Source organism: Somniosus microcephalus, chromosome 5 (assembly GCF_052327205.1).
Source record: "Somniosus microcephalus isolate GS21.2 chromosome 5, FLI_Smic_1.0, whole genome shotgun sequence".
Classification (NCBI taxonomy): domain Eukaryota; kingdom Metazoa; phylum Chordata; class Chondrichthyes; order Squaliformes; family Somniosidae; genus Somniosus; species Somniosus microcephalus.
Window position 1 is genome coordinate 110,823,189 of NC_140991.1, and position 27,916 is coordinate 110,851,104.

Here is a 27,916-nt window from a genome sequence, read left to right on the forward strand (position 1 = left end):
CTCCAGATAGCGAGGCGAAAATATCTTCAATCTGCGGAAGCGGATATTGGACAGTGTGAAGGTCTGGGTTCACTGTCACCTTAAAGTCCCCACAGATGCGAACCTTCTTTGGTTCCCCAGGCGTATTACTCAATGACCTCTTCATTACAGGGACACTTCTTGTGCGTCAGTTAGCATTTTTGACAGTTGTCCAGGTGTGACGTCGTCATCCTTTTTGGCATCTACAGTCAGTGCTTGTATGGAATGCCAATCTAGCTGTATCTTCTGGATCCATTCACGTCCTAGTAGTGGTGGTCCTCCATCTGGCAATACATATAGGTCCATTTTTGGTGTTTCCTTGCTGTTTTTATAACGTTCACCCTTATTTTTCCTTTGGGGTAGACTTTTTGCCCCATGTACGTCTTCAAGACAATCTCTATCTCTCAAGGGTATATGTGAGAATAGCTGCTTGTAGTCCCTTCGGTTTATGACTGTTAGGGCTGATCCTGTGTCCAATTCCATTTTCACTTGGACTCTGTCTATCTTGAGCGTGACCCAGATAGTTTGGTGATCCTCCATTTTGATTACATTATGTAGTTTCAGACAACCCAGCTCCTTGCTTCCGGAGTCTGTATCACTTTTTTCTGTTCGTCTGAACTACTCTCCGTCACCTTATGTACCTTTTTGTACTTCTGTGGAGATTTCTTGCTGCTGGTTTCCTTTCCCGACCTGCAGACTCTTGCTATGTGTCCTACTTTTCCACACTGTCTGCACACTTGGTCCTTGAACCAACAATCCTTATGGTTGTGTGTTGTTCTGCCACAGCAATAACACTTCACTGCTCCATATGACATTTCATTTGTGCCATATTCTTGCGGTCTCCGTTGTATCTCTGCAGCGCCCCGTGCGGCTGCTTCGTGTGATACTGCCATGCTGAAAGCCTTGTCCAGCGTAAGATCCTTTTCTGATCGAAGCCGTTTCTGGGTTCCTTCACTTTGAAGCCCACACACAAACTTGTCCCTTAAAGTATCTGCTAGTCCCGTTCCAAACTGGCAGTGTTTCGACAGCTTGTGCAGTTCCGTTAAATACTCAGCATTACTTTTGTCTTTATGCTGGTTCCTTTTGTGAAACTTAAATCTTTCTGCTATCAGCAGTGGTGTGGGGTTTAAGTGGTCCTGTAGGATTGCCACTATGCTTTCAAAATCCTTTTCCACTGGCTTCTCTGGGGTTACTAGGTTTCGCAGTAAGCCATATGTTTTTGCACCCATGGAATTCAACAATACCAGTGCTTTCCTGGCATCTGGCACTTCATTCACCTTGCAGTACACATCTATGCGTTCTACATATGTCGCCCAATCTTCGACATCATTGTCGAACGCTGTGACCCTGCCACTCTTCTGTATTCCTGGGTGTGGTTAGACTGGCTAAAAATGGCGTCTCCCGCGCTCTCCCTTCTTCTCCGCTGCGGCTCAAATGGCGTCTCCCGCGCTCTCCCTCCTTCTCCGCTGCGGCTCAAATGACGTCTCCCGCGCTTTCCTTCCCCCGCGGACGCTGCTCAACCCTTGAACACCGGCCGCGCTCAGCGCGTTTTCCTGCGCGCCTCTCTCGTTGACGCCACTTGGTCCTGAACCCCGGCTGCGCCCTGTGCGCTTTACCCTCCCTCTCTGCTCCCGTCGACGCGGCTCTAGCCGCCGCTGTGCGGGAAGGGTCTGTGCCGTACCTGTTGCCAGCCCGCCTCGCTGGAGTCTCCGCCGGATGGTCGACGCCCGTGCCTCTGGAATCGGCCTTCCTCTGCAGAGTTGCAGGTAGGTTCGAATCGCCTCGTCGCCAATGTTAAATCCGTGAATCTTGATGTATGGTGTCCTTCAAGAAATAGACAGACTGCAGAGGAACAATCAACAGGTGTTTACTGGATGAGGGCTACTCTAAAACTAACAGTACAGATCCCTACTCAGGGTTTATATACAGGTGTGGTCACTGCCAGTACTACAGTATACAGGAGCTGTAAAAGGTAGTTCTCCCCTTAAAGGTACATACACTACAAATTTAATTAGGGATCTTTTGTAAATATTCGAGCAAGGATTACTTCACGATTCCTTAAGGCACTTGTTCAAACTTATTGGTGTAGGGACTAACAACCAATGTTTGAAATAGTTGCATTAAAAATGTGGTGGGAAGGAAAAAATATGCAATTTGCCTAATTAAAATAGCATTCAATAGAGGTGTTCAAAAAAGGATTTGTGATACAGCACCAGTTTATACCCCTAAGGTGCAAGAGCGCTACTTGCCAAAAAAAACCAGCCATGGACGACTGAAGAGGAAAGAGACAACATAAAACTAAAAGCATACAAAAAAATAGCACAGACCCTGGCAAATAGGAAAGATACAAAGAACAGCAATGGGTCACAAAACAGATGGTAAGCAGAGGATAAAGAGTGCTGGAGGCTGAGGCAGTGGACCTGCGAGGAGTCAGCAGCAGCAGAGGAGGCAGGTACAAATCCAGCAAATTCCAAAAGAACAGCAAAAGCAAGGAGTGACATCACAGGACTGCAGGTAGGTGATTGGTGGGTGAGTATTAGCATTTTATTCTCTCTAACTTAAGTAGATAATCTAATTTAATATAACTATTTGTGAATAAAGACTTTAACTAAGAGTGAGAGAAACGGCCACAGATAAAGGTAGGCCCGACTTTTAAGACTTTTAGGGGAAAAAATTGGGTTTGTTTGCGTCTCCCATTATCACCCCCCCCCCCCCCCCCCCCGGGGGCGCAAATCCCCTAGCGCACTGGAACGGTGCCGCTAACTCCTCCTGCGAAATTCAGTGGGAGGCTAGCGCCGGCGGTAGCCGGTTGCGCCACAGGCAATGACCTCGCTGTGCACAGCGCCCCGCTTGCGTCCCAGCCGCAAACTTCCCTTGCACCCCCTGACCTATCTCTGCCCGATATGTGCGACAGGATCAGGGGGCGGTGTGGCAGTGGCACAAAGTAAAGGGCAGGTGTCGGGTGGCCATTTTTAGTTTGGCCGACTGCCAGCACCTGCCCCCTTTCACTTTGTATGTGGGGTGCCGGCTGCATCTTGAGTGCTGGGCTGTTTTCACGGAACCCCGCTCCCTGGTGGTCCAGCAGGGCCCCGGTGTACACAGCGCTAGGCTCCTCCCCTTTAATCAGGGGTGGAGGCCTGTTGCTTGTGGCGCTACTACTGAATTTACGGTGGGGGCGGGTGCTAACTTTGTCAGGGCACTACAATTGGTGGCGTGGCAACTTTAGCACACCAAAATGGGCGCCACCCAGTTTTTTCCCCTTAGCCTTAAGTTTATTTCTGAGTTAGTTAATAGTTGATTAAATAGAGGCATGGCAGAGCACCTCCGTCCCGTGGAAAGCACATCCTGTGCCATGTGGAAAATCCAGGACGCTTCCCGTGTCCTGGACAATCACATGAGCAGGAAGTGTAGTCAGCTGGAGGAGCTCGAGCTCCGGGTTTCGGAGCTTGACCAGCAGCTGGTGTCTATGCGGTGCATCCGTGAGGCTGAGTGCTTCGTGAATAGCACGTTTCAGGAGGTGGTCACCGCGCAGCGTGAGAGTGTGCAGGCAGAGAGGCAATGGGTGACCGCCAGACAGACGAGGAGGACCAGGCAGGTAGTGCAGAAGTTCTTGGAGTGCATCTCACTCTCCAACTGGTAATATTGGTGAAGGTAATGGTTTCTCTGGGGAATACAGCCAGAGCAATAGTGGTAGGGGATTTGATAGTTAGGGGAGCAGACAGGCGTTTCTGTAGCTGTAGACTTGACTCCAGGATCGTGTTGCCTCCATGGTGCAAGGGTCAAGGATGTCACTCAGCGGCTGCAGAACATTCTGAGGGGGTAGGGTGAACAGACAGAGGTCATGGTCCATATTGGTACCAATGACATAGGTAGAAAAAGGGATGAGGTCCTGCAGGCAGATTTTAGGGAGCTAGGAAAGAGATTAAAAAGTAGGCCATCAAAGATAGTAATCTTTGGTTTACTCCGTGTCACGAACTAGTGAGTATAGAAATAGAAGGATAGAGCAGATGAATATGTGACTGGAGAGATGGTGCAGGAGGGAGGGCTGGTTCTGGGGGAGGTGGGACCTGTACAGGCCAGACGGGTTGCACCTCAACAGAGTTGGAACTGATGCCCTCACGGAGGTTTACTAATGCTGTTGGGGAGGGTTTAAACTAAGTTGGCAGAGGGATGGGCACCAGGATGTAGCATTGGAAAGGGGAAACAAAGTGCACAAAAGATGGGGAGAGACAGATAGCACTAGAGTAAGAAATAGTGAGGTATTAGGTGGGGTCAGACTAAGAGAATACAAGAAGGTCTAAGACAGGTTTACAGTGCATGTGTGTAAATGCACAAAGTGTGGTAAATAAGGTTGGTGAGCTGCAGGAGCAAATAGCCACATGGGAATATGATGTCATGGTGATAATGGAGACCTGGCCCAAAAAAGGGCAGGATTGGGATTTAAATATTCATGGTTATAAGGTGTTCAGGAAAGATAGGGAAGGAAAGAAAGGAGTGGGGTGGCAGTATTTGTTCAGGAGAATGTTAGTGCTGGAGAGAGAGGATGTCCTGGAGGGGTCAAGGACAGAATCTGTTTGTTTAGAGGTAAGAAATAATAGAAGTGTCATTACACTACTAGGTGTATTCTGTAGGCTACCAACTAGTGGGAAAGATAGAGGAGCAAATTTGCAGGGAAAGTTAGAGGTGCAAGAACTATAGAGTACTAATAATGGGGGATGTCAATTATCTTAATATAGACTGGGATAATAGTGTAAAGGGCAGAGATGGGGAAGAATTTCTGAAGTGTGTTCATGAGAACTTTCTTGATCAGTACGTTTCCGGGCCAACGAGGAAGGAGACATTGCTGAATCTGGTTCTGGGGAATGAGGTGGGTCAAGTGGATCAAGTGTCAGTAAAGGAATATTTAGGGAACAGTGATCATAGTATCATAAGGTTTAGATTAGCTATGGAAAAGGACAGTGAGCAATCTAGAGTAAAAATAACTCGCCAAGGCTTCTATGGCAGCACCTCCCAAACCCGCAACCTCTTCCACCTAGAAGGACAAGGGCAGCAGACGCATGGGAAGACCACCACCTCTAACTTCCCCTCGAAGCCACACACAATCCTGACTTAGAAGTATATCGCCGATCCTTCATTGTCGCTGGGTCAAAACCCTGGAACGCCCTACCTAACAGCGCTGTGTGAGCACCTTCAACACACTGACTGCAGCTGTTCAAGAAGGCGGCTCACCACCACCTTCTCAAGGGCAATTAGGGATGGGCAATAAATGCTGGCCTTGCCAGTGACGCCCACATCCATAAACAATTTTTTTTTTTTTTTTTTAAATTGGAGAAAGGCATATTTCAGTGGGTTGAGAACGTATCTGACCCAGGTAAATTGAAATCAAAGATTGGCAGGCAAAACTGTAAAGGGGAGGTGGTTCTGGTACAGTTGAGGAACATTCCCATGAGGGGGAAAGGTAGGGCAACCAAAACCAGAGCTCCCTGGATGAAGAAGGAGATAGTGAGGTGAAGCAGAAAAAGGGTGTGCGTGACAAATGTCCGGTTAAAATGCAAGTGATAATTAGGCTGAATATAGAAAATTCAGAGGGGAAGTGAAAAAGAAAATAAGAGGGGCAAAGAGAGAGTATGAGAATAGATAGGCAGCTAACAAAAGGGAATTCAAAGGTCTTCTGTAGGCATATAAATAATAAACAGGTAGTAAGAAGAGGGGTGGGGCCAATTAGGGACCAAAAAGGAGACCTATGCATGGAGGCAGAGGGCATGGCTGAGGAATTAACTGAGTACTTTGCATCTGTCTTCACCAAGGAAGAAGATGCTGCCAAAGTCATAGAGCAAGAGGAGATAGTGAAGAAACTGCATGAGATAAAAATTGATAGAGGAGCTATTAGCAAGGTATCTGTACTTAAAGTTGATAAGTCACCAGGACCAGATGGGATGCATCCTTGAATGCTGAGGGAGGTTAAGGAGGAAATCACGGAGGTACTCACCATAATCTTCCAATCCTCCTTGGATATGGGGATGGTGCCAGAGGATTGGAGAATTGAAAATGTTACTCCCTTGTTCAAAAAAGGGTGCAAGGCTAAACCCAGCAATTAGAGGCCAGTCAGTTTAACCTCAGTAGTGGGGAATCTTTTAGAAATGATAATCAGGGACAAAGTTAAGTCACTTGGACAAGTGTGGATTTTATTGAAGGCAAATCATGTTTAACTTGATCGAGTTTTTTGATGAGGTAAGAGGGTTGATGAGGGCAATGCAGTTGATGTGGTGTATATGGACTTCCAAAAGGTGGCTGATAGGCTTGCCAGCAAAGTTGAAACCCATGGAATAAACTTTTCTGGGGGTGTTGGCGGGCGGGATTGGTGGCGGGTCGGGTGGGAAAGTGTTTTTTTTTTCATAGTAGGTCGGGACTCTTGTAGAAATATTGTTAACAAATGCATTTCAATCCGTTCCTGTCAAAAAGTAAAAGATGATACTTCTGTTGGACTTGTATCTTTTATCACTGATGCAATCCATCTAGGATTGCCACACTAACAGTAGCAATGTGCTTTACTTTTCATTATTTTTCAAAGGACAATAAATTGTCAAAGTTTTTAGTACTGCGTACAGTTTTGGGCTCCACATTATAAGTTGAGGCAATGGAGAGGGTATTCACTTGGATGCTGCCTGGTATGAAGAAATGTGAAGAAAGATTTGGAAAAATTGGGATGATTGATTACAAGTGTCTAAAATGTATTTGTAGAGTAGATAGAATCAAACTGTTTCCAGTGATTGAGAGGTGTAAAATGAAGGGACTTAAATATGAGATTAAATGGAAGCGATTTAGGACAGAGAGTGGGGGAAACTTTATTTAGAGGGTTGTGAGGCTTGTGGAATGCATGACTGGAGTTGGTGATTAAACCGGAGACCATGAATAGGTAGATAGCTGGTAGGATGAAAAAGGAATAAAGGGATATGCCAACAGCATGGGCACGTAGGTATAAGACTACTGCTTGTGTGCAGGATAAATACCAACACGGACTGGTTGCGCCGAGTGGCCTGTTTTGTGTTGTAATTTCTATGTAATTCTGAGTTTTGCATTTATAACTTCCCAATTTGATTGATCTTTTGCTTAATGTCCTGCATTAAAACCAATCCCTTTTTATGTTGTTATAACATGGTTAGAAATATTATGAATTCAATTGCATGTGAAATACCACAAGGGATATTTCAGCTCCTTCAAAGAATGTAATATAGGAAAACTTGAATGATGTGCATTAAATTCAAATACTATAGATGAAGGTGATGTTTGCAGTGGTGCATCTCCTGCTTTTGAGCAATCATTTATTGGAATAGTAACCATTTTGATGCTGAGTTTTTACTTGTTAATACACCATACTGTTTGATTTGTGTCACTTTTCTCGCATGATTTATATTCATGGAAGGCCAACTAATAATCAATTAGATTACCCAGTAGCAATTTAGCTACATCACTGAAGTGAAGGCTCTGATGCAGGGTTGCACCTGAAAAGCTAACTTTTCTGTTCTCTCCAGAGATGTTTCAGTTCCTGGAAGAGAAGGCTAATTTTGTATTCTGTGTCCAGGTACAGCCAAAGCATGTTAAAGAGGCATTCCGACTGCTGAACAAGTCAATTATTCAGGTGGAGACTCCAGATGTCAACTTTGATCAAGAAGAAGAAAATGAACCAAATGGTGTGAATTTCATTGCTCTATTTACCTTGTTTATCTCTGAAGAGAGCATTCTGTTTTAACTTGGGGATTGTTCTGTGTAAGGAAGAAGTGAAAACTAATTTTCTGTCACTGCTTTTGTGATTTTCATCCAGACATTTAACAGAATTAAACTGAAAAATTTGTGCTGAAAACAGTAAATGTCTGGTTTAGTAGTGAACCATACAGCCCTTAATTCTGGTCTGTCCCAGTTTAAATTCCTGGTAGTCACTGCTGAGTTTTGACAAGAGAATTATAATTGGCTTCAGTGTCTCTGGGCTGGTTTGGGGGGGGGGGGTGGGCTGGAGGTGTTGAGAGGGAATATCAGCATTGTTCACACCACTGATATTCAGGGAGACTTGCTAAATGTTGGACAAAGATTTAGTCTGTTGACATAAACAATCGCCACTTGGATGATATACTGGAGGGTTCCTGGCACCAATAGAACCATATTCCAGCCAGATTAATCATCTTGAGCAAAGGAGAAAGTCAATAATGAGGGTGAAGATGATTGAATAAAATGCCAGTAGTGGTTAATATTGAGGGTTGAAAGTTTGACTTTTTTGAAAGGCACAAGCGTTTCATTTACAGCAGTGTTTAGTTACAGGTCCTGCATATCTTTACTGGCACTACCTTACATACTGTTGTTTCCTCTTAGCTGATCATGCAATTGACAATAGTGTGGACAACAACGCTGTAAACGCTGATGAGGATGTGGAGATGAGGCAACACGTTCCTGCAGTAGAGAGACCTGACGCAAAGCCTGCTGCGCTAAAAATGTCATTTACTGAATACAGGAATATTTCTAACCTGCTAGTCCTATATATGCAAAAGATAGAGGGAGGTATGTACAGATGCGTGTTTTTGTAATATGTTTTTTTTTTAATTCTTAGGATGTGGCAATGTCGCCTTTATTGCCCAGCCCTAGTTTCCCTGAAAAGGTGCTGGTGGGCCTTCTCCTTGAACTGTTGCAGTTCTTCTAATGGTGTTCCCACAATGGTGCTAGATATGGAGTTCCAGGATATTGACCCAGTGACAATGAAGGAATGATGATGTATGTCCAAGTTGGGATGGTATCCGTATCATAACCACTAGATTACCCACATAAGGGCCAAAGTGATTAGGTATTCTTTCCTTTCAAATGGCATCCAGTGCTTTGGATGTTTTTTTTTCTTTACAAGCTGATATTGAAGAGTCAAGATTAGTGAATTAAGATACGTGCATATCGCAATTCATAGCTTTTAACTATTTGGTCCAGGGGAGTTTGGATTGATTTACATGAAGATTGTGCCATTAAGTTAAATTCAACACTGAGGTTCTGAGAATGCAGATTCCATCCAGATGAAGCAGCTAGAGAAAATGGCCCAGAAATTTGGGTCGGAGGCTTCCTGCGGGTGCAAGCCCCTGACCTGCACTTACCTAGTGCGCCTGCCGTTGTGTTGTGGGCCCGCGTGGGATTCCGATCCTGGGCCTCCTCCAGCTGCCGGCGCACAGTGCTTGCGTATCCCAGGGGCGCAGTTAGTTCGAAGTGTCCCCTGGGATCACATGGGCCATGGAGAGCCAATCGTAGCAGGGAATCTCCATTCATAAATTTGACGGGAAGACCTGTCAAATCTATGAATAGAGATCGGCCCCAAAACGTAAGTAAAACTTCAAATTTTTTTTTTTTTAAATCACATTTTTAAAATAACTATAAATTACATAATAACTATTTTAAACAATTTAAATTTTTGAAAAAATTAATTTAGTTTTTAATGGGGCTAAAAATAAACTTGCCTTTCTTCAAAGTATTTAAAAATAATAAACCTGTGGAAAAAATCTTTTTAATTTTACTTAATTCACCACTTACCTTGTTAAAAGCAGGCCTTGCGACTGCTTTTTAAACGCTCAGCTGCTAGAGACTTACCCTCCCGGAGAAACCTGTTTTTAAAAAAAAAAAAAACGGAAGTTCAAGGTCATTGCGCTGCCTCTCCGACCCACGCGTTTGAACTCTGAACACCTTCCTTCAAGGGAACGGAAGTTCCGGTTTCCAGCGCATGCACGAAACCGGCACTTTTGTTGGGCCTATGGGTAAGTACACTGTGCGTACTCACCCATGGAGACCTGAATTTCTGGCCCAATATGTTTCTTACCGCATCAACTGGATACAATGGGGTTCATTAAGATATTCCAATACCATTCACATTTTGGATTAGCTACATTAATTAAACCTAGGAGGTGGGGTGATAGGATCTGCCAGGAGCTCACACCTAGGAGGGCAGTAGCAGGTATAGTTGACAGCTTAACTGGCCACTCCCCAACATGGAAAGCTGGGGAAGGGTCAGGTGTCAAGTCTTGTTGTCTTGCCTAGCTGGAACACAACAGTCTACTGAAATTTGAAGTAGAAATTCTGTCTTTTCCCAAGGTTAGAGCTGATTAGTCTGGCTCGATTTTGCTAGACCATAGTGAATTTATCCTGCTAACTGGGATAGTGTGGTGTTTATTTTTTATGTTACAAAGAGCAGTATGAAATGGATTGAAATTCATCATGTTTCTGCTTGTTCATGTAAAATAAACCCCCTGTTGGATCACCATTTTCCCCGTCTCCTTAGAATGTTTCTGTTCACCTTTCAGAAGACACGAGTGTTGCAAGCGAGATGTGTGAGATTACAGAATCCAGTGCGCACAGCAAGAGATTTCATTGTTGCGATCCTCATGACACGCTGTTGTATTACTAGATATTGGGCAGTAAATGCTAACTGCTGCTCGTAAGGGATGTGGGGTCTACTTCTGGGAAAGATTGCTGTCACTGAGAGAATATCTAATGCAAATCCAAAATTTGTAACTGTATGTTTACCTGACCTCTTGGTTTAAAAATTGTTACGAGGCTATGATATTTTGTGTGTACGTGTGTTCCAATTTACTTCTGACCGTTAGGCTCTTGGTATCTTCTATTGCAAGATGATGAGCACCACGTGCTTTGCAGCAAGACAATCATCAAAATTATTAGGAGAAAACCTTCTCTATATGACCGTGAGAACCTTTGAGCATCTCGGCAGATCATTTCATGTCTTCAAAAAGCCTGATTTCCTTTGCAGGACATTGTTGGTAATTGTTGGCTGTACCTGTATGCTATAAATATGCTGGGTGAAATGCAATGTCAACATGTGGGACTCTAACCTAGGATCACAATTTCTGAAAAGATATATTTCAGAAATGCTGTTCTAAATTAGTTCTGCTTTATTATAGTGGAAGGAGATGTGGCTGTGCGAAAAAGTGACCTTATAAATTGGTACCTAAAGGAAATGGAAAGCGAGATTGAAACAGAGGCTGAACTGATTTTGAAGAAGACGCTTATTGAAAAGGTTATTCACCGACTGATTCACAATGTGAGAGTTTGTTTCATATAGCAGATTATTAATTGTCAGTTTTCAGACTGAGTTTGGAGGAACCTAGTCGGTTCTATAGACACATTCTTGCATAGAGTCTCCTTAAGACTGCTTTACAACTGTTGGATCAAAAGCACAAAGGAAATTGTAGTTTTTACTTTTTAAAAATGTGGAATTTTTCTCAACCCCAGCCACCTCTATCCTCTGTTGGGCTATCCTCTGTTCAAAGACTGTTACACTCTGCACACAAAGATAATGGACCCAGAGGGGGCACCGAGGAGGAGAGTGTTTTGGTATCTAATTTTCCTATTTTCTCAAGATATGCCAGCTAAGATTTGCAGGCTCCTGAAGAGGAATTTCAGCGACTGGTCATTGTAGCTATCCAGGTTGCCACTTGCTATGTTCTTTGCTAATTAGTTTGTTGTCATATTTTCTGGTTAACCAAACTACAGTCACAGAAGCACACTTATGAAAGAGGAACTCTTGACTTTTGACTTAACAATTAGTGGATTAAAGTCTGAAAAGATCTGTGCAGTATTGTGCACACATATGCCACTGGTGACATGCCACAAATCTGCTTTACATAAGAGCATAAATAAGAGCAGGATCTGGCCATTCGGCCCCTCGAGCCTGCTCCGCTATTTAATGAGATCATAAGTTTAATACTCTAGTTTCAGACCCAAGTTTCTCACTTTCAAACTGAATGAGGAATTCTATCATGTTAAGATCACTCTTCCCTAGAGGATCCTTTACTATGAGATTATTAATTATTCCTGGTTCATTCCACATTACTAGATCTAAAATAGCCTGTTTCCTGGTCGGTTCCACAACATATTGTTCCAAGAAACTGTGTGAAATACACTCTCTGTACTCTTCCTCAAGGCTGCTTTTGCCAATTTGATTTGTCCAATCTATTTGAAAATTAAGATCACCCACGATTATTGCAGTACCTTTCTTACACACCATTATTTCTTGATTTATACACTGTCCTATAGTGTAGCTACTGTTAGGGGGCCTATAGACTACTCCCACCAGTGTCGCCTTTCCCTTACTATTTTTTACCTCCACCCAAATTAATTCTACATCTGGAACTTCCGAGCCAAGATCATTTCTCACTATTGTACTGATCTCATCCTTTATTAACAGAGCTACCCCACCACCTCCTCCTTTCTGTCCATCCTTCCGAAATTTCAAATACCCCTGAATATTCAGTTCCCAGCCTTGGTCACATTGCAACCACGACTCTGTGATGGTTATTGGATCATACCCATTTATTTCTATTTGTGCCGTCAATTCATTTATCCTGTTATGAATGCTGTGTGCATTCAGATAAAGAGCCTTTAATTTTGTCTCTCATTTTTCCCTACTCTGAACTTATTGCTAGTGCACTCTTATGTTTGTACGCTCTGTCCCTTCCTGTTACACACTGGTTTTCATTGTCCATATCGCTACCCTGCACTATTGCCCTGTCCTTTCTCTTTAACTTTTCTAAACTTCCCCTCGCTTGAACCCTCCCCCCCACTATTTAGTTTAAAGCTCTATCTACCACCCTAGTTATTCGATTCGCCAGGACACTGGTCACAGCATGGTTCAAGTGAAGGCTGTCCCAACGGAACAGCTTCCTCTTTCCCCAGTACTGGCGGCAGTGCCCCATGAATCGAAACCCAATCCTTGAGCCACACATTCAAAACTCTGATCTTATTGACCCTATGCCAATTTGCTCGTGGCTCAGGTAGTAATCCAGAGATTATTACCTTTTTGTGGTTCTGCTTTTTAATTTAGACCCCAGCTGCTCATACTCCCTCAGCAGAACCTCTTTTAGTCTTACCTATGTCGTTGGTTCCTAATCGCTCTCGGCTGCAGAGAACAGTATCTATCCCCCTAACTATACTGTCTCCTACCACTACGACATTCCTTTTTACACCCCCCACTTGAATGGCCCCCTGTACCACTGTGCTGTGGTCAGTTTGCTCATCCTCTCCTGCAGTCTCTGCCCTCGTAACTGTTGGACAAGTGCAAGGGCTGAGGCTCCTCCAATGCTACCTCCTGGATCCCCATACCTGCCTCACTCGCAGTCACACTCCTGTCCCTGACCACGGGCCAAATCAGAAGTATTTAACCTAAAGGGTGTGACTGCCTCCTGGAAGAAAGTGTCCAGGTAACTTTCTCCCTCCCCTGATGTATTGCAATGTCTGTAGCTCGGACTCCAGCTCATCAACTCTGAGCCGAAGTTCCTCGAACTGCAGACGCTTACTGCAGATGTGGTCACCCTGGATCACACTGGTGTCCACCATCTCCCACATGCTACAGCAGCAACACATCACTTGCCCTGCCATCACTATTGTATTTTATTTAATTAATTGCATGAATATCAATCAATTGTCTATTTATAGTTTTTAATCTAGGTAATAACCTTGTTTAATTTATTTAAATAAATTTAGTTAGTTATATGCTATAGGTCTTTACTGTAACTTGGCCCTCAGTCCAAAGAGAAGAAATACTCACCACCAATCGCTTACCTGTGATTTCACACTTTAATTTTTTTGTTACTGAATTGGAGCCTCACTGCTCCTCCCCTGCTGGCTCTGCTCTCGGACCTCCTCTCGCCGCGCTCTATTCTGCTGCTGCTCCGGTTCCGCTGCCTCTGCTCTCGGACCTCCTCTCGCCGCGCTCTATTCTGCTGCTGCTCCGGTTCCGCCCAGGTCCGCTGGCTCTGCTCCCAAGTAAAATTGAAGTACATCTTTATCTAGTGTGATAACTGCAATCAAGTGATTAAAAGATCCAAAACAATTTGGAAAGCAATAGTGCCTTTGTTTTAATAAAAACAGATCTTGGATTTTAAAGCAGTAAGCTCACAGTTGTATTTTAAATAGAAAACTTGAAAAGATAAAATTACAGGCGAGTGGAACTCTTTCCTCCCCTCTTCAAGTTTTAAAACTGTGACCTATTTTTGTCTCGGTGGTAAGTATAGAGGTGATATAAAAAAATAAAAAAAAATTCCTGGTAGTCATGGCAATTGTTACGGTGAAATTTTGCTGTTTCTGGCAATACCATGGAGAAAGTAGTGGACTTCTGGGATGAGCCATGTGCTGCCACTTTAACATCATGGGGTAGAGATTCTGCTCGTTTTGTGCCCAGATTCCAGTGGAATTGGCTAAACCAGCGCAAAAGAGCGGGAAATTTAAAACGCGAGTTACGCCCCAGAACACTTGTGCTCATATTTTCCGCAATCTTTTATGTTGGTTCAAGATTCAGTTTGCCCAAACAGGCCCTGCCCATAAAACTAGCCATGTCCCAGCTGAAATTGCAAGATTCCACCAATTGCGCTGATTGGGTAAGGCTCTTCAAATTGTGCCCATTTTCCTCAGCACATAGGCACATTTTAAAAGTTTTTTTATATCAAAAAATATTTAATTTGCTAAGAAACTGACTAGTGTACACCAATAAAACTGTTAAATGGCTCAGTACAGTGCATTTAAGTCATTTTCAGTGATTTTTTTAAAATCCGGTTACTCGCAGGTGGAGAATTGGGCACCCTTATTAAAAATGCTTATTTTTGATAAACCCATTTTCCACTGTTTTAATAAAACGTCAGTGTCATAGAAGGAGGCCATTCGGCCTATCGAGTCCACGCCAGCTCTCTGTAGAGCAATCCAGTCAGTCCCATTCCCCTGCTCTATCCCTGAAGCCCTGCAAATGTATTTCCCTCAAGAGCCTATCCAGTCTTCCCTTGAAAACAATGGCCCGTATTTTCCGATCGGCGGCATCCTGCGTGCGGAGGCCTCCGATCTGGAAAAAATCTACACCCTTACCTGAGGGCCATTTCCGCTCCTGGGCCTCTCCATGATGAAATGTGCAGGGCCCAGGTATCCCAGGGGCGCATGCAGATCGCAAGCTTCCCTGGGATCACGTGGGCCATGGGGAACCAATGGGAGAAGGGAATCCCCCTTCACACTTGTGACAGCTTAGACCTGTCAATAGTATGAATGGGGAACACTGAAAAAACACATCAAAACATTGAATAATTTTTTTTTTTTAAATCACCTTTTTTAAAATTAAATTAAATATTTTAAACAATTTAATTTTCTGAAGAAAAAAATTTGTTTTTTACAGGGCTAAAAATAAACTTTTTTAAAAAGTATTTTTAAATTTAAAAATGAGTGGGGGGAAAACTTTTTTTTACTTTTTTAAATTCTTGTGCTGGTAAAAGCAGGCCTTACGCCTGCTTTTACCAGGCATAAGATTTTTAAGGGATTTCAGCGGGCGGAGGTTCTGCAGAAAGCAGAACTCTCCACCCGCAGAGGCCCTTCTCCAGGGCAGGCGTGCAATCTGTCAAGAGGATTCTTGACAGATCGGAAGTGCCGGTTTTCAGCGCATGTGCTTCACATGCCTGAAACTGGCACTTGCGAGGTCCCTAGGGGTGTGTACATACCTCGTGCACACCCATAGGGATCGGAAAATTCGGGCCATTGTGTGTCTCGGCTTCCACCACTTCTGTCGGCAGCGAATTCCAGGTCATCACCACTCGCTGCATAATGTTTTTCCTCACGTCCCCCCTGTATTTCTTGCCCAAAACCTTAAATCTGTGTCCCCTAGTCCTTGTGCCATCAACTAGTCATAATCTTGTACACTTCTATCAAATTGCCCCTCAACCTCCTTTGCTCTAATGAAAACAAATCCAGCTTCTCCAACCTGTCTTTGTAGCTGAGATCCCCCATCCCCAGAACAATTCTGGTAAATCTCTGCACCCCCTCAAGGGCCTTCACATCCTTTCTAAAGTGTAGTGACCAGAACTGGATGCAATACTCCAGTTGTGGCCTAACCAGCACTTTATAAAGGTTCAGCATAACTTCTCTACTTTTGTACTTAATACCTTTTATTTATGAAGCCCAAGATCCCATATGCTTTGCTAACCACTCAATGTCCTGCCACCTTCAGGTACCTATGCAGATTAACTCCCAGGTCCCTCTGTCCCTGCACACTCTTTAAAACTGTGCCATTAAGTGTATATTGCCTCTCCCTGTTCCTTCTGCCAAAATGCATCACCTCACACTTCTGTATTAAATTCCATCTGCCACTTGTCTGCCCATTCTGCTAGCCTTTCTATGTCCTGTTGCAGTCGATTGGTATCATCCTCGCTGTTTGCCACACCCCCAAGTTTTTTAAATATATATATATATAATGGAGTGCAAAGCAACTAGCACCTGGGCACAGCACCACTAAAACATTCCACGAAATTCAGTAGGGCAGTAGCCGGTAGTGCCCCATGGCGCTGCACCTATGGCAATGACGTCATCGCCATGCACAGCACCCCGGCCGCAAACTTGGCTCGCGCCCCCTGACCTATGGCCAGACGCTATGTCCGACAGGGTCGGTGGGGGGGGGCATTTTTGCGGCCGGGGCGGTGATGATTAAAGGGCAGGTGCCGGGCGGCCATATTTTTTTTGGGGCTGCCTGCCAGCACCTGCCTGCTCTCGCCGCCTCCTGTGGGGTGTCGGCCACAATCAGTCAGCCCGGCACTCCTTTTGAGTGTTGGGCTCTTTTGCCGGCACCCTGCTCCCCAGTGGTCCAGCAGGGCCCCTGGTGTGCACTGCGCCAGGCCCCTCCCCTTTAATCAGGAGAGGGAGGCCTGCAGTGCTACGTGTCGAAGCGCGTGGCACTGTTGTATGTAATGCCGCGATATTCAATGGGAGCGCCCCAAGTGGGAGGGGTAGCGCTTCCAGAAGCCCCCTGCTTCCTGCTTGGGGTGCTACCATTGAATATCGGGCGCGGGGGCACTAACTTTTTCGGGGCAATGAAAGTAGCGCCCCAGCGAAGTTATCGCCCCAAAGGGGGCATGAGCCAATTTCCCCCCCCTCTGTGTCTACATGGCACTAGAGTTTCCATGTTTGCAGATCAATTCCCAAAACTGAAGGCTACTGCCCACGGGAGATTGCTCGTTGTGCAAGGATAAAAACAAAATATACTTTGTACACAAGTTTTCAATTTTTACTTATTTGTAAAGACAGTTATAATTAATAGCATTTAAAATCAAAGACATGGGGCCTGAAATTACGGTGCCGATGGCGGGGTATGCCGTCGGAAGCCTTGTAAAGGGCCCCACAAGTTCCGGATTTCCACATGCGCGAAAACCCGGAACTTGTGCTCTGTCAAGGTTCGCTGTTTGCCCAACTACTGTCCAGCAAATGCCCACGAAACCCTTACAGCTGGTAAAAGCAAGCATAGGGCCTGCTTTTTCCAGCATTAGGGTTAAAATAAATGTTAAATTAAAATTTAAAAAATGATTAAAACATACAAAAGCATTTAAAATTAGTTTGTGAATTTTGGCTCGGATTAAAATGTTTAAAATTATTTTTCAAAAAATGACTTATTTTAAATGCTTAATTAAAGGGGCTTTTAATTAATTTTGAACATGGGAGCATTTTTATTTCAGTTGTCAATTATTTATTTGGGGATTTCTTGTATGCTTATAAGGATTCCGTTTGTAAATGGAATCCCCATAAGCAAATGAAGAATTCCCTTTCAAATTGGCTGACCAGGCCTGCCTGCGTCCCTGGGATCCATGGGCCTTTACGCAGGCGTACGCCTGCAGGCTCAGGAGCCAGCAGGTAGGTTCTGATTTTTTTTTCCAGGTTGGAGGTACACCTCCAACCTTGAATTTTGCCCCATGAAGTCAAAAACAGAAAATGGCAAATTTCCCAGAATGTGCCATGAGATATTTTGGGGAATTTCATCTTTTTGTGTTGATATGTTTGACTGGGTTTCCTCGTAATAGATCTTTTGAATCGGAATATTAAAATTAAAATGCCTATTTTAATGGAATGTTCCGAGCCTAATTTGATGCAAAGCCTGGCAAGTTTCACTCTGTCTCCGTTTCCTCTACCATTTCAATGGAGCACAAGAACAGGAGTCGGTCATTCAACCCCTCTTGTCTGTTCCGCCATTTAATTAGATCATGGCTGATCTGTATCTTCACTCCACCTTGGTTCCGTATCCCTTAATACCCTTGCTTAACAAAGATCTATAATATACAGTGAAAATATTCAAAATGAAGACCTTTTGTCACATTGAGAACCAAGACAATGAATTGTTTGAATAAGGTTGTAGAGATGCTGAAAAGATTTTTTGGATGTTGAAGTCATTGCTGTTTTTTTATTTTTTAGGATCACATTCTGATAGAGTTGACCAAGTCTGGACTGAAGAAGCTAAAGGCTAGAGAAGGGGATGATGTCACTGAAGCAGATGATCCCTTCTTAGTAGTTAATCCAAACTATGTGCTGGAAGATTAGTGGATATTGCATTTTCAAAATTAATTACCAGATGATTAGCACTTGAAGCTTGCACTTTAATTAAAATGCATATGTGCTGAAACACTAATTATATTAAGCACCTATTAATATTGCAATGGTAAACCTACTGGTACTGAGACTCTTGAATAGGATGTGGAACTTGGCTATTAATCTATTTTACTTTTGTACTTGAACCTGGATTGGTGCTGAACATCCCTCGTGTATAAAAGGATAAAATATTTCACTGGCAGAGTAACCGCTGACTAGTGGTGTAATATGTTAGTTTAATATCAGAAAATAAAGGCTGAGTTTTCATAAATTAAAGCTGCTGTTAATGTATAGTTCCATATCTTTCAAAACTAACGGGGAAAAATACAAAACTTTACTACTAAATTTCCATTGGCTCAGCAGCGACGATGAGGCCGAATGAATTCACTCCGTTGTCGCTTCTGAACTAGCCTGGCTGCTTCAGTCATCTGTGCCCCTTTCTGTGACAAGTCACTCTTGCCATTGTCTATCCTTGGCTCTTGCTCCATGTACCTCTGTATGCAGGGCCATGAAATGTATTCTAGCTATTTCCATTCTTGAAACAAGCCCAAACTATCAAAGTCGTCTTTCTGGGATATTCTTGTCCAAGCCATGTTATTATATTGTTTTTTATTCTTTGCATCCTGGATGCTCCCACCTGTGCTATTGGTCTCTCTTTCTCATCAACTCTTCTTATGTTCCAAAATTCAGATCCATATAGTATGGGGATAACCATCGCTTCATAAACTTACTTTTCCTTTTACAAGAATATCTTTAGCCTTCCATATCCTCTTTAATCTTCCAAAAGCAGCAGAAGCAAATTCGATCTTTCTTTTGATGTCTTCTTCATAGCTCCCATTCTCTGCCACTAACTCTCCGAGGTAGACAAAATTTCCACCTGTCAGACTGTATTCCCTCCAGCTGTAATATGTACATCTTCCTGGATGACATGTCCGTTATTGTCTTTTTGTTAATGTGCAATCCAAATTGTCTACTCCACACACACCTCATCAGTTAGTTTCTGCAAATCTGTTTTAAATGTTGCTATAAGGTCAATATCATCAGTAAATCTCAGATTGTTTCAAATCTTGCCATATAAGGAAGCTCCTCTAATAGCATCTTTTAGTGCAAGATTCATTTCTATTTTCAGTACTGGATTAAATAAATCAGGCGAGAGTGTACATCTTCGTCTCACCCCAGTTTATCAGCCATTCCATTTAGTTTTTATCCACTCTAACAGCGCTCAGGGACTTGTTATAGATTTTTTTCTATCAGTTTGATAAGTTTCTCAGGAATACCATACATCCTCAAGACATGTCCTATTCTTTCTCACCATACACTGTCAAAGGTCTGCCAAAATCTATGACGTTGTTGTAACAATGGATGTTATATAATCAGAAATTTACTGCACAGAAGGAGGCCATTCAACCCATTGTGTCTGTGCCAGCTGAAAAAGAGCTATCCAGCTCTTGGTCCGTGCGTAGGATATGGCACTTCATGCATATCCAAGTACTTTTTAAATGTGATGAGCATTTCTGCCTCTACCACCCTTCCAGGCAGTGCGTTCCAGACCCCCACCATCCTTTGGATGAAAAGATTCTCCAACTCCCCTTTAATCCTTCTACCAATTACTTTAAATCTATGCCCCCTGGTTATTGACCTCCTGCTAAGGGAAATAGGTCCTTCCTATCCACTCTATCTAGGTCCCTCATAATTTTATACACCTCAATGAAATGTCCCCTCAGCCTCTATTCCAAAGAAAACAACCCAGTCAATCCAATCTTTCCTCATAGCTGAAATTCTCCAGTCCTGGCAACATCCTTGTAAATCTCCTCTGTACCCTCTAGTGCAATCGCATCTTTCCTGTAATGTGGTGACCAGAAATGTACGTAGTACTCTAGTCATGGCCTGACTAGTGTTTTATGCAGTTCAAGTACAACCTCCCTGCTCTTGTATCCTAAGCCTTTCCTCTACATGCATTGTGTTAATCAGCCCTTGCATCATTTTCACAGTATGTTGCTCACCTGCCTGCAACAACTCTGCAGTTATATTATCGATACCAGGAACCTTGTTCTTTTTCAAGCTATCGTTAGAAATCTTTACTTTGCACCAGCAGTGCTGGATTTCTTGGAAGACAGAGTTGAGCTATTTGCCCAACTACTGCCACGCAGTTCCGTACAAAACTGCTATGGTAGATAAAAGCAGGTGTACAACCTGCATTTTGGATAAAGAACCAGGAAGACGACCTTTAAGTCAGTGGGTGAACTGGAAAACCGGACTCAAAAAGCTGTGAAAGTGAAAAGTTTTTAGGGCAAAGCCTCTAGTTTGTAACCACTTTTATTCATATTTGTTAAATATTTTAGTGCTTTGGATCTCAAAAGAGAGGCATTGGGGTGTTCTGAGGAGTATAGGCATTTTACAGAGGAGCTTTTGTTGTGGACAAGGTAAGCATTCTATCCAATAGCAAAATACTGCGGATGCTAGAAATCTAAAATAACAGGAAATGCTGGGAATACTCAGCAGGTCAGGCAGCATCAAGGAGAGAGAAACAGAGTTAACATTTTGAAAGGATTGTTACTTGTCCTAGCCCCTTTGGGACTATCCCGGATCAGGTGTATTTCTCAGATGTTCACTTTCAACTAATGGTTGAGGTAGCCAAATCCTAAAGATGCTTAACTGGGTCTAAAGGTCCAGTCTATCTCTCCCTAAAGGAAAGGAGCAACCTGAGAATGTTGCCGTCCTCCAGATGGCACTTTTATTAAGTTTAGCCAGACTGTAACGTCTCGGATATTATAAGGGTCCGGAGATCTTCCCTCAGAAATGTACCTCTTCACCAAAGAATGTACAGAGATTGGGTTTGTGAGTTTTTGATACAGAAGACTTAATGTGAGACAATTCTAAAAATATATAGAGATTTATTAAAAGAACCGACATGCAATTTACAGTTGGTGAATCAGTCAATCGCAACGTTATCAGTTCTAAAGAAAAAATACAATCTTATTTTTAATAGAATCTTACTTTTAAATCTTAACTTTGCTACAGTATTACAGTTCTTAAAATTTTCTATACAGGATATCCATCAACTATCAAGAATCAGTTACCTTCAATCACTGAGGTACTAAAGCACTACAGAGCCGCCTCCAGTCGAGAATTGCTTTGCCTGATTAAAGCGAGTCTGATTATCTCATTCGAGACTTCAATATTTATACTCTCTTTCAGTTGTATTTCATAAGGTTTCTGTTGATCCAAGTTCATTATCACTAATCATCTTTCTGCTGATCCCTGCACCACTTACTGCCACATCAGTAATTATTGGAAGTTTACCATTTATGTTCATAGGGCATATGTCATTCTTAAGAGGTTTAATCCAGATCATTTATCCAGGGTTGACCATTGTCCTGTTTTAATAAGTTACCCATTCGGGGCTAACAATTCTTCTGTTTTAACAAGGTTATTTATTCAGGGTCAACAACTGTCCTGTTCCAACAGCTAGAATTCTTTCATAGTTAGGATTTCCAAATTTCAAAATCCATCTTTTGTTTTAAAGAAGTTATTATTCCTTAAGGTAGTATTCAGGGCCAACAACTGTCCTATCTCAACAAGGCCATAACTTTTTCATAGCTAGGATTTCCAAATCCAGCTTGTCATGTTTTTAAAGAAGTTTTATAAGGTAGAATTCCTTCATAAGGTAGTGTATTTTTCTAAAAAGTTTATAAGGTAGAATTCCTTCAGTTTCAGGTCGATGACCTTTCCTCAAAGTTCTGACGAAGGGCCACAGACCTGAAACATTAACTCTGTTTCTCTCTCCAGGAGGCTGCACTTTAGTAAAGAGGCAATCGGCCGACTATGCGACATGTTAAAGGATGACCTTCAAACACGCTCGAAGACCTGCACTGTTTCGTCAGTGTCCACGAAGGTAACCACAGCACTCAACTTCTTTGCATGCGGGTCATTTCATTCAGGCACCGGTGACATTTTAAACATCACCCAGAGCGCTGTGAGGACCTGCATTCACCAGGTCATGGATGCCATATTCCATAGCTTCAGATAGCAAGAGTTTCTACAGCTATATAAAAAGAAAAAAGGTAGCTAAAGTGAACGTTGGTTCCTTAGAGGATAAGACCGGGAAACTAGTGGTGGGGAACATGGAGATGGCAAAGACGCTGAACAAATATTTTGTATCAGTCTTTACAGTAGAGGACACTAAAAATATCCCAACACTGGACAAACAGGGGGCAATTGGTGGGGGGTGGAGCTAAACATTATTAAAACCACTAAGGAGATGGTACTCGGTAAAATAATGGGATCTAATGGCCTACATCCTAGGGTCTTGAGAGAAGTGGTGGTAGGGAGTATGGATGCATTGGTGATTATTTTCCAAAGCTCCCTGGACTCTGGAATGGTCCCGGCAGATTGGAAAACTGCTAATGTAACACCCTTATTTAAGAAGGGAAGTAGACACAAAGCTGGAAACTATAGACCAGTTAGCCTAACATCGGTGGTTGGCAAAATGATGGAGTCCATTTATTAAGGAAACAGTAACAGCATTTGGATAAACATAATTTAGTAGGACAGAGTCAGCATGGTTTTATGAAGGGGAAGTCACGTTTGACAAATTTGCTCGAATTCTTTGAGGACGTAACATACAGGGTGGATAAAGAGGAACCAGTGGATGTAGTGTATTTGGACATCCTAAAGGCATTTGACAAGGTTCCACACAAGATTACTGATCAAGATTTTTTTTTTAAATCACAGGATTGGGAGTAATATACTGGCATGGGTGGAAGATTGGCTATCTAACAGAAAAAAAGAGTTGGGATAAATGGTTCGTTCTCGGGCTGGCAATCAGTAACTAATGGTGTTCCAGAAGGGTCAGTGCTGGGACCCCAACTCTTTACAATCTATATTAACGATTTGGAGGAAGGGACCGAGTGCAACATATCCAAGTTTGCCGACGATACAAAGATGGGAGGGAAAGCAGTGAGTGAGGAGGACATTAAAAAACCTGCAAAAGGACATAGACAGGCTAAGTGAGTGGGCAGAGATTTGGCAGATGGAATATAATATTGGCAAGTGTGAGGTTATGCACTTTGGCAGAAAAAATCAAAGAGCAAGTTAATGGCCCAGAACTTGGTGTCGGGGGCTTGCTGCGTGTGGAAGCCCCCGATGTGCACTTACCCGGCGCGCCGACATCTGAAACCTGGCCCGCAGTGGATTTCCTGTCAGTGGCCCGGTTCTGATGTCGGCGCGCTGTGCTAACCTGACCTAGCGGCGTAGTTAGTGTGATGTGCCGGCTGGGATCAGGTGAGCACTGTGCAGCCAATCGGGGGAGGGGAAACTTCATTCATAAGTTTGAGTGTAAGAACTGTCAAACTCATGAAGTACTGCACCCCAAAACACTACTTAAACTTTAAATAAAATTTTTTAAAAAATCCCAATCATTAAATTAAGTATAAATAAGTTTAAAAAAAATAATTTAAACAATTTTTTGAAAAATAAATTTTTAATAAAAAGGGTCTAAAACTAAACTTACCTTATTGTAGATTCTTTAAAATAATAAACCTGTGGGGGGAAAAAAAATTCTAAATTGCACTAAAACACCACTTACCTGTAAAAATAAATAAATAAATAAATATTACGTGTGCTTTTTACAAGCTTAAAGACCGGAGGCCTTTACACATGCGCAAATCCCCCAAAACACAGGAAATCCAAGACGCATGCGCTGCCCCCTACAGTGCACGCGCTAGCCTCTTCACCTCTTGGGTTAGAGGAGAGGAAATGCCAGTTTTCAGCGCATGCGCTGTGCATGCTGAAAACCAGCATTTCCTCCGGCCAGACGCGCGAGTACCCCTTCCGTACTCGCGCGTTTGGGGAGGAATTACTGCCCCATTATCTAAATGGAGAGAAACTGCAAAGTGCTACAGTACAAAGGGATCTGGGGGTCCTGGTGCATGAAACACAAAGTTAGTATGCAGGTGATCAGGAAGGCCAATGGAATCTTGGCTTTTATTGCAAGGGGGATGGAGTATAAAAACAGGGAAGTCTTGCTGCAGTTACACGGTATTGGTGAGGCCACACCTGGAATACTGCGTGCAGTTTTGGTTTCCATATTTAAGAAAAGATATACTTGCTCTCGAGGCGGTTCAGAGAAGGTTCACTCGGTTGATTCCGGAGATGAGGGGGTTGACGTATGAGGAAAGGTTGAGTAGGTTGGGCCTCTACTCATTGGAGTTCAGAAGAATGAGAGGCGATCTTATCGAAACATATAAGATTGTGAGGGGGCTTGATCGGGTGGATGCGGTGAGGATGTTTCCACCGATGGGTGAGACTAGAACTAGGGGGCATAATCTTAGAATAAGGGGCTGCCCTTTCAAAACTGAGATGAGAAACTTCTTCACTCAGAGGGTAGTAAATCTATGGAATTTGCTACCCCAGAGAGCTGTGGAAGCTGCAATATTAAATAAATTTAAAACTGAGAGACAGTTTCCTAGCAGATAAGGGAATTCGGGGTTACGGGGAGAGGGCAGGGAAGTGGACGTGAGTCTAGATTCGGATCAGCCATGATCCTATTGAATGGCGGAGCAGGCCCGAGGGGCCGTATGGCCTACTCCTGCTCCTACTTATGTTCTTTAACCCTGCAGATGAGATTCCTGTTGAAATGGAGGTTGCCAACATTGATGTCCCTGTGGCCAGGCCTGGTGGGGAGGGGCCAAGTGCTGCCGAGAGCAGCACTGCAAGAGGAGCTAGGAGCCAACGTGTTTACGAGGTGATGATAGCGTCGCCTCCTACCTCCCCCCCAGCAAGGCACAGAAACGAACACGCACAATTTAAAATGAAAGTGAACTTTTATTGCAGCAGCAAAGACCTTTGATGTACTTTTTTGATGTTCTTAATCTTTTAAATACAAATTGTTAGCTAGCTATTTTTTACTTTGTAAACAGTTGTAATGTTAAATTGGTTGATAAAATGTAAACAGTTTAAACTGACTTTTTGGGTTTCTTAGTGCAAGAAAAACTTTATATTCAAGATGTAAACTATTATCTACTTTTTCAACAGTTGTAATGTTAAATTGGTAATAAAAACAGTTAAACTTTAAAGTGACTACAGATTATACATATGAAAGCAATGGGTAATTACTCTGTCACAAACCTAAATTTCAAGAAATAATAACACCAACATTTAAATAATAGCAAACATTAAATTGACAGCTATGCCCCCTCGCATCCATGCCTGAGGGTCGAAGGAGGTAGATTGTGCAAAAGGTGGCACCCTACAGTTTCCTGGGCCTTGCCCTTCCCATGACCAAAGACCCGAGTGCCATCTCGTGCCCTTCAGCAGTTGGCTTGTGACCGGGCTGCTGAAAGGCAACATTTGGTTCCAACATAATTGGCGGAGCTGCTGTCTCATGGGCCTGCATGGTGTCTGCGCTGGGAGCAGGTAAAGGGGGTTCTACAGGTGTCAGATGAATGACGGCCGAACCTGCTGTCTGCAACTGCAATAGTTGAACGAGAGACTTGTTAGCCTGATTAATCGCCTGATTAATTTGGGCCAATGCATCAGATATGCTGTGGGAGGCCAATGTGAGCTCGGTAGCATTTGTGTAGTTATGCCGAACTGATTATTGATGGTCTGTACACCTATGTCCAACTGATTGCACAGATTGCTCCCATGAACCTCTATTGAGGCAAGAGAGTCAAGTTTCATCTGCCGAGTGAGCATTTCTCACCTGTAAGCCTTGCTGTCCTATTCTCAGGCTTGTATTTCATTTTGACCTGCGACTTACAAGGGAAATAATTAAAGAATCACCCAAATAAGGTCATTTATTGAAGGAAAAGAAGAGAGTCATAGAGTCAGAGTTATACAGCACAGAAAGAGGCCCTTCGGCCCATCGTGTCTGTGCCATCCATCAAGCCCTGTCTATTCTAATCCCATTTCCCAGCATTTGGTCCGTAGCCTTGTATGCTATGGCATTTCAAGTGCTCATCTAAATGCTTCTTGAATGTTGTGAGGGTTCCTGCCTCTACCACCCTTTCAGGCAGTGAGTTCCAGACTCCAACCACCCTCTGGGTGAAAAAGTTCCTCCTCAAATCCCCTCTAAACCTCCTGCCCCTTACCTTGAATCTATGCCCCCTTGTTATTGACCCCCCTACTAAGGGGAAAAGTTCCTCTTTATCTACCCTATCTATGCCCCTCATCATTTTGTACACCTCAATCAGGTCCCCCTTCAGCCTTCTTTGCTCCAAGGAAAACAACCCCAGCCTGTTTAGTCTTTCTTCATAGCTGAGGCGCTCTATCCCAGGTAACATCCTGGTGAATCGTCTCTGCACCCTCTCCAAAGCAATCACATCCTTCCTATAGTGAGGCGACCAGAACTGCACACAGTACTCCAGCCGTGGCCTCACCAGCGTTCTGTACAGCTCCATCATAACCTCCCTGCTCTTGCCTTCATTAGCCGAGGCATAGAATATAAGTATCCCATATGCCTTTTTAACCACCTTATCTACCTGTTCCGCTGCCTTCAGGGATCTATGTACATGTACACCAAGGTCCCTCTGACCCTCTGTACTTCCTAGGGTCCTACCACTCATTGTGTATTCCCTTGCCTTATTTGTCCGTCCAAAATGCATCACCTCGCACTTTTCAGGGTTAAATTCCATTTGCCACTTTTCCGCCCATCTGACCAACCCGTTTATATCATCCTGTAGCCTGAGGCTTTCCTCCTCGCAATTTACCACCCCACCAATTTTCGTGTCATCTGCAAACTTACTGATCATACCTTTTACATTCTCATCCAAATCATTTATGTAGATCACAAACAGCAAGGGACCCAACACCGATCCCTGAGGTACCCCACTGGACACCGGCTTCCAGTCACAAAAGCAACCTTCGACCATCACCCTCTGCCTCCTGCCACTCAGCCAGTTTAGGATCCAACGTGCCAAGGCACCCTGGATCCCATGGGCTCTTACCTTCTTGACCAGTCTCCTATGCGGGACTTTGTCAAAAGCCTTACTGAAGTCCATGTATACCACATCCACAGCATTTCCCTCATCCACCCCACTAGTCACCCCCTCGAAAAATTCAATCAGATTGGTCAGACATGATTTACCCCTGACAAAGCCATGCTGACTATCCCCGATCAATCCTTGCCTCTCCAAGTGGAGACTAATTTTGTCCCTCAGAATTTTTTCCAATAATTTCCCTACCACAGATGTTAGGCTCACTGGCCTGTAATTCCCTGGTTTATCCCTGCTACCCTTCTTGAATAATGGTACTACGTTAGCTGTTCTCCAGTCCTCTGGTACATCCCCTGTGGCCAGAGAGGTTCTGAAAATTTGTGTCAGAGCCCCTGCAATCTCCTCCTTTGCCTCACACAGCAGCCTGCGATACATCTCGTCCGGGCCTGGGGATTTATCCACTTTTTGGCCTGCTAAAACCGCTAGTTACTCCTCCCCCTCGATGCTAATATGTTCAAGTATATCACAGTCCCCTTGCCCGATTTCTATGT

At 43.5% G+C, this 27,916-nt stretch overlaps 1 protein-coding gene across 4 annotated transcripts in view; it reads left to right on the forward strand.

Annotated features, from left to right (window-relative positions):
• The window catches only part of LOC147117264 (maternal DNA replication licensing factor mcm6-like), an 88,779-nt gene extending 65,631 nt beyond the window's left edge, over positions 1-23,148 (forward strand). For 2 of the 4 annotated variants that reach the window (XM_085988083.1, XM_085988084.1), the window contains exons 14-17: positions 7,601-7,709; positions 8,383-8,568; positions 10,953-11,092; positions 18,256-23,148. In XM_085988083.1, the coding sequence (XP_085844209.1) occupies positions 7,601-7,709; positions 8,383-8,568; positions 10,953-11,092; positions 18,256-18,381 (561 nt within the window). In that variant the 3' untranslated portion in view covers positions 18,382-23,148. Of the gene's footprint in view, positions 1-7,600; positions 7,710-8,382; positions 8,569-8,617; positions 8,849-10,952; positions 11,093-18,255 lie in introns of those variants that run through there. The other 2 variants (XM_085988085.1, XR_015078406.1) reach the window with 2 other exon arrangements.
• The last annotated feature ends 4,768 nt before the right edge of the window (positions 23,149-27,916 follow it).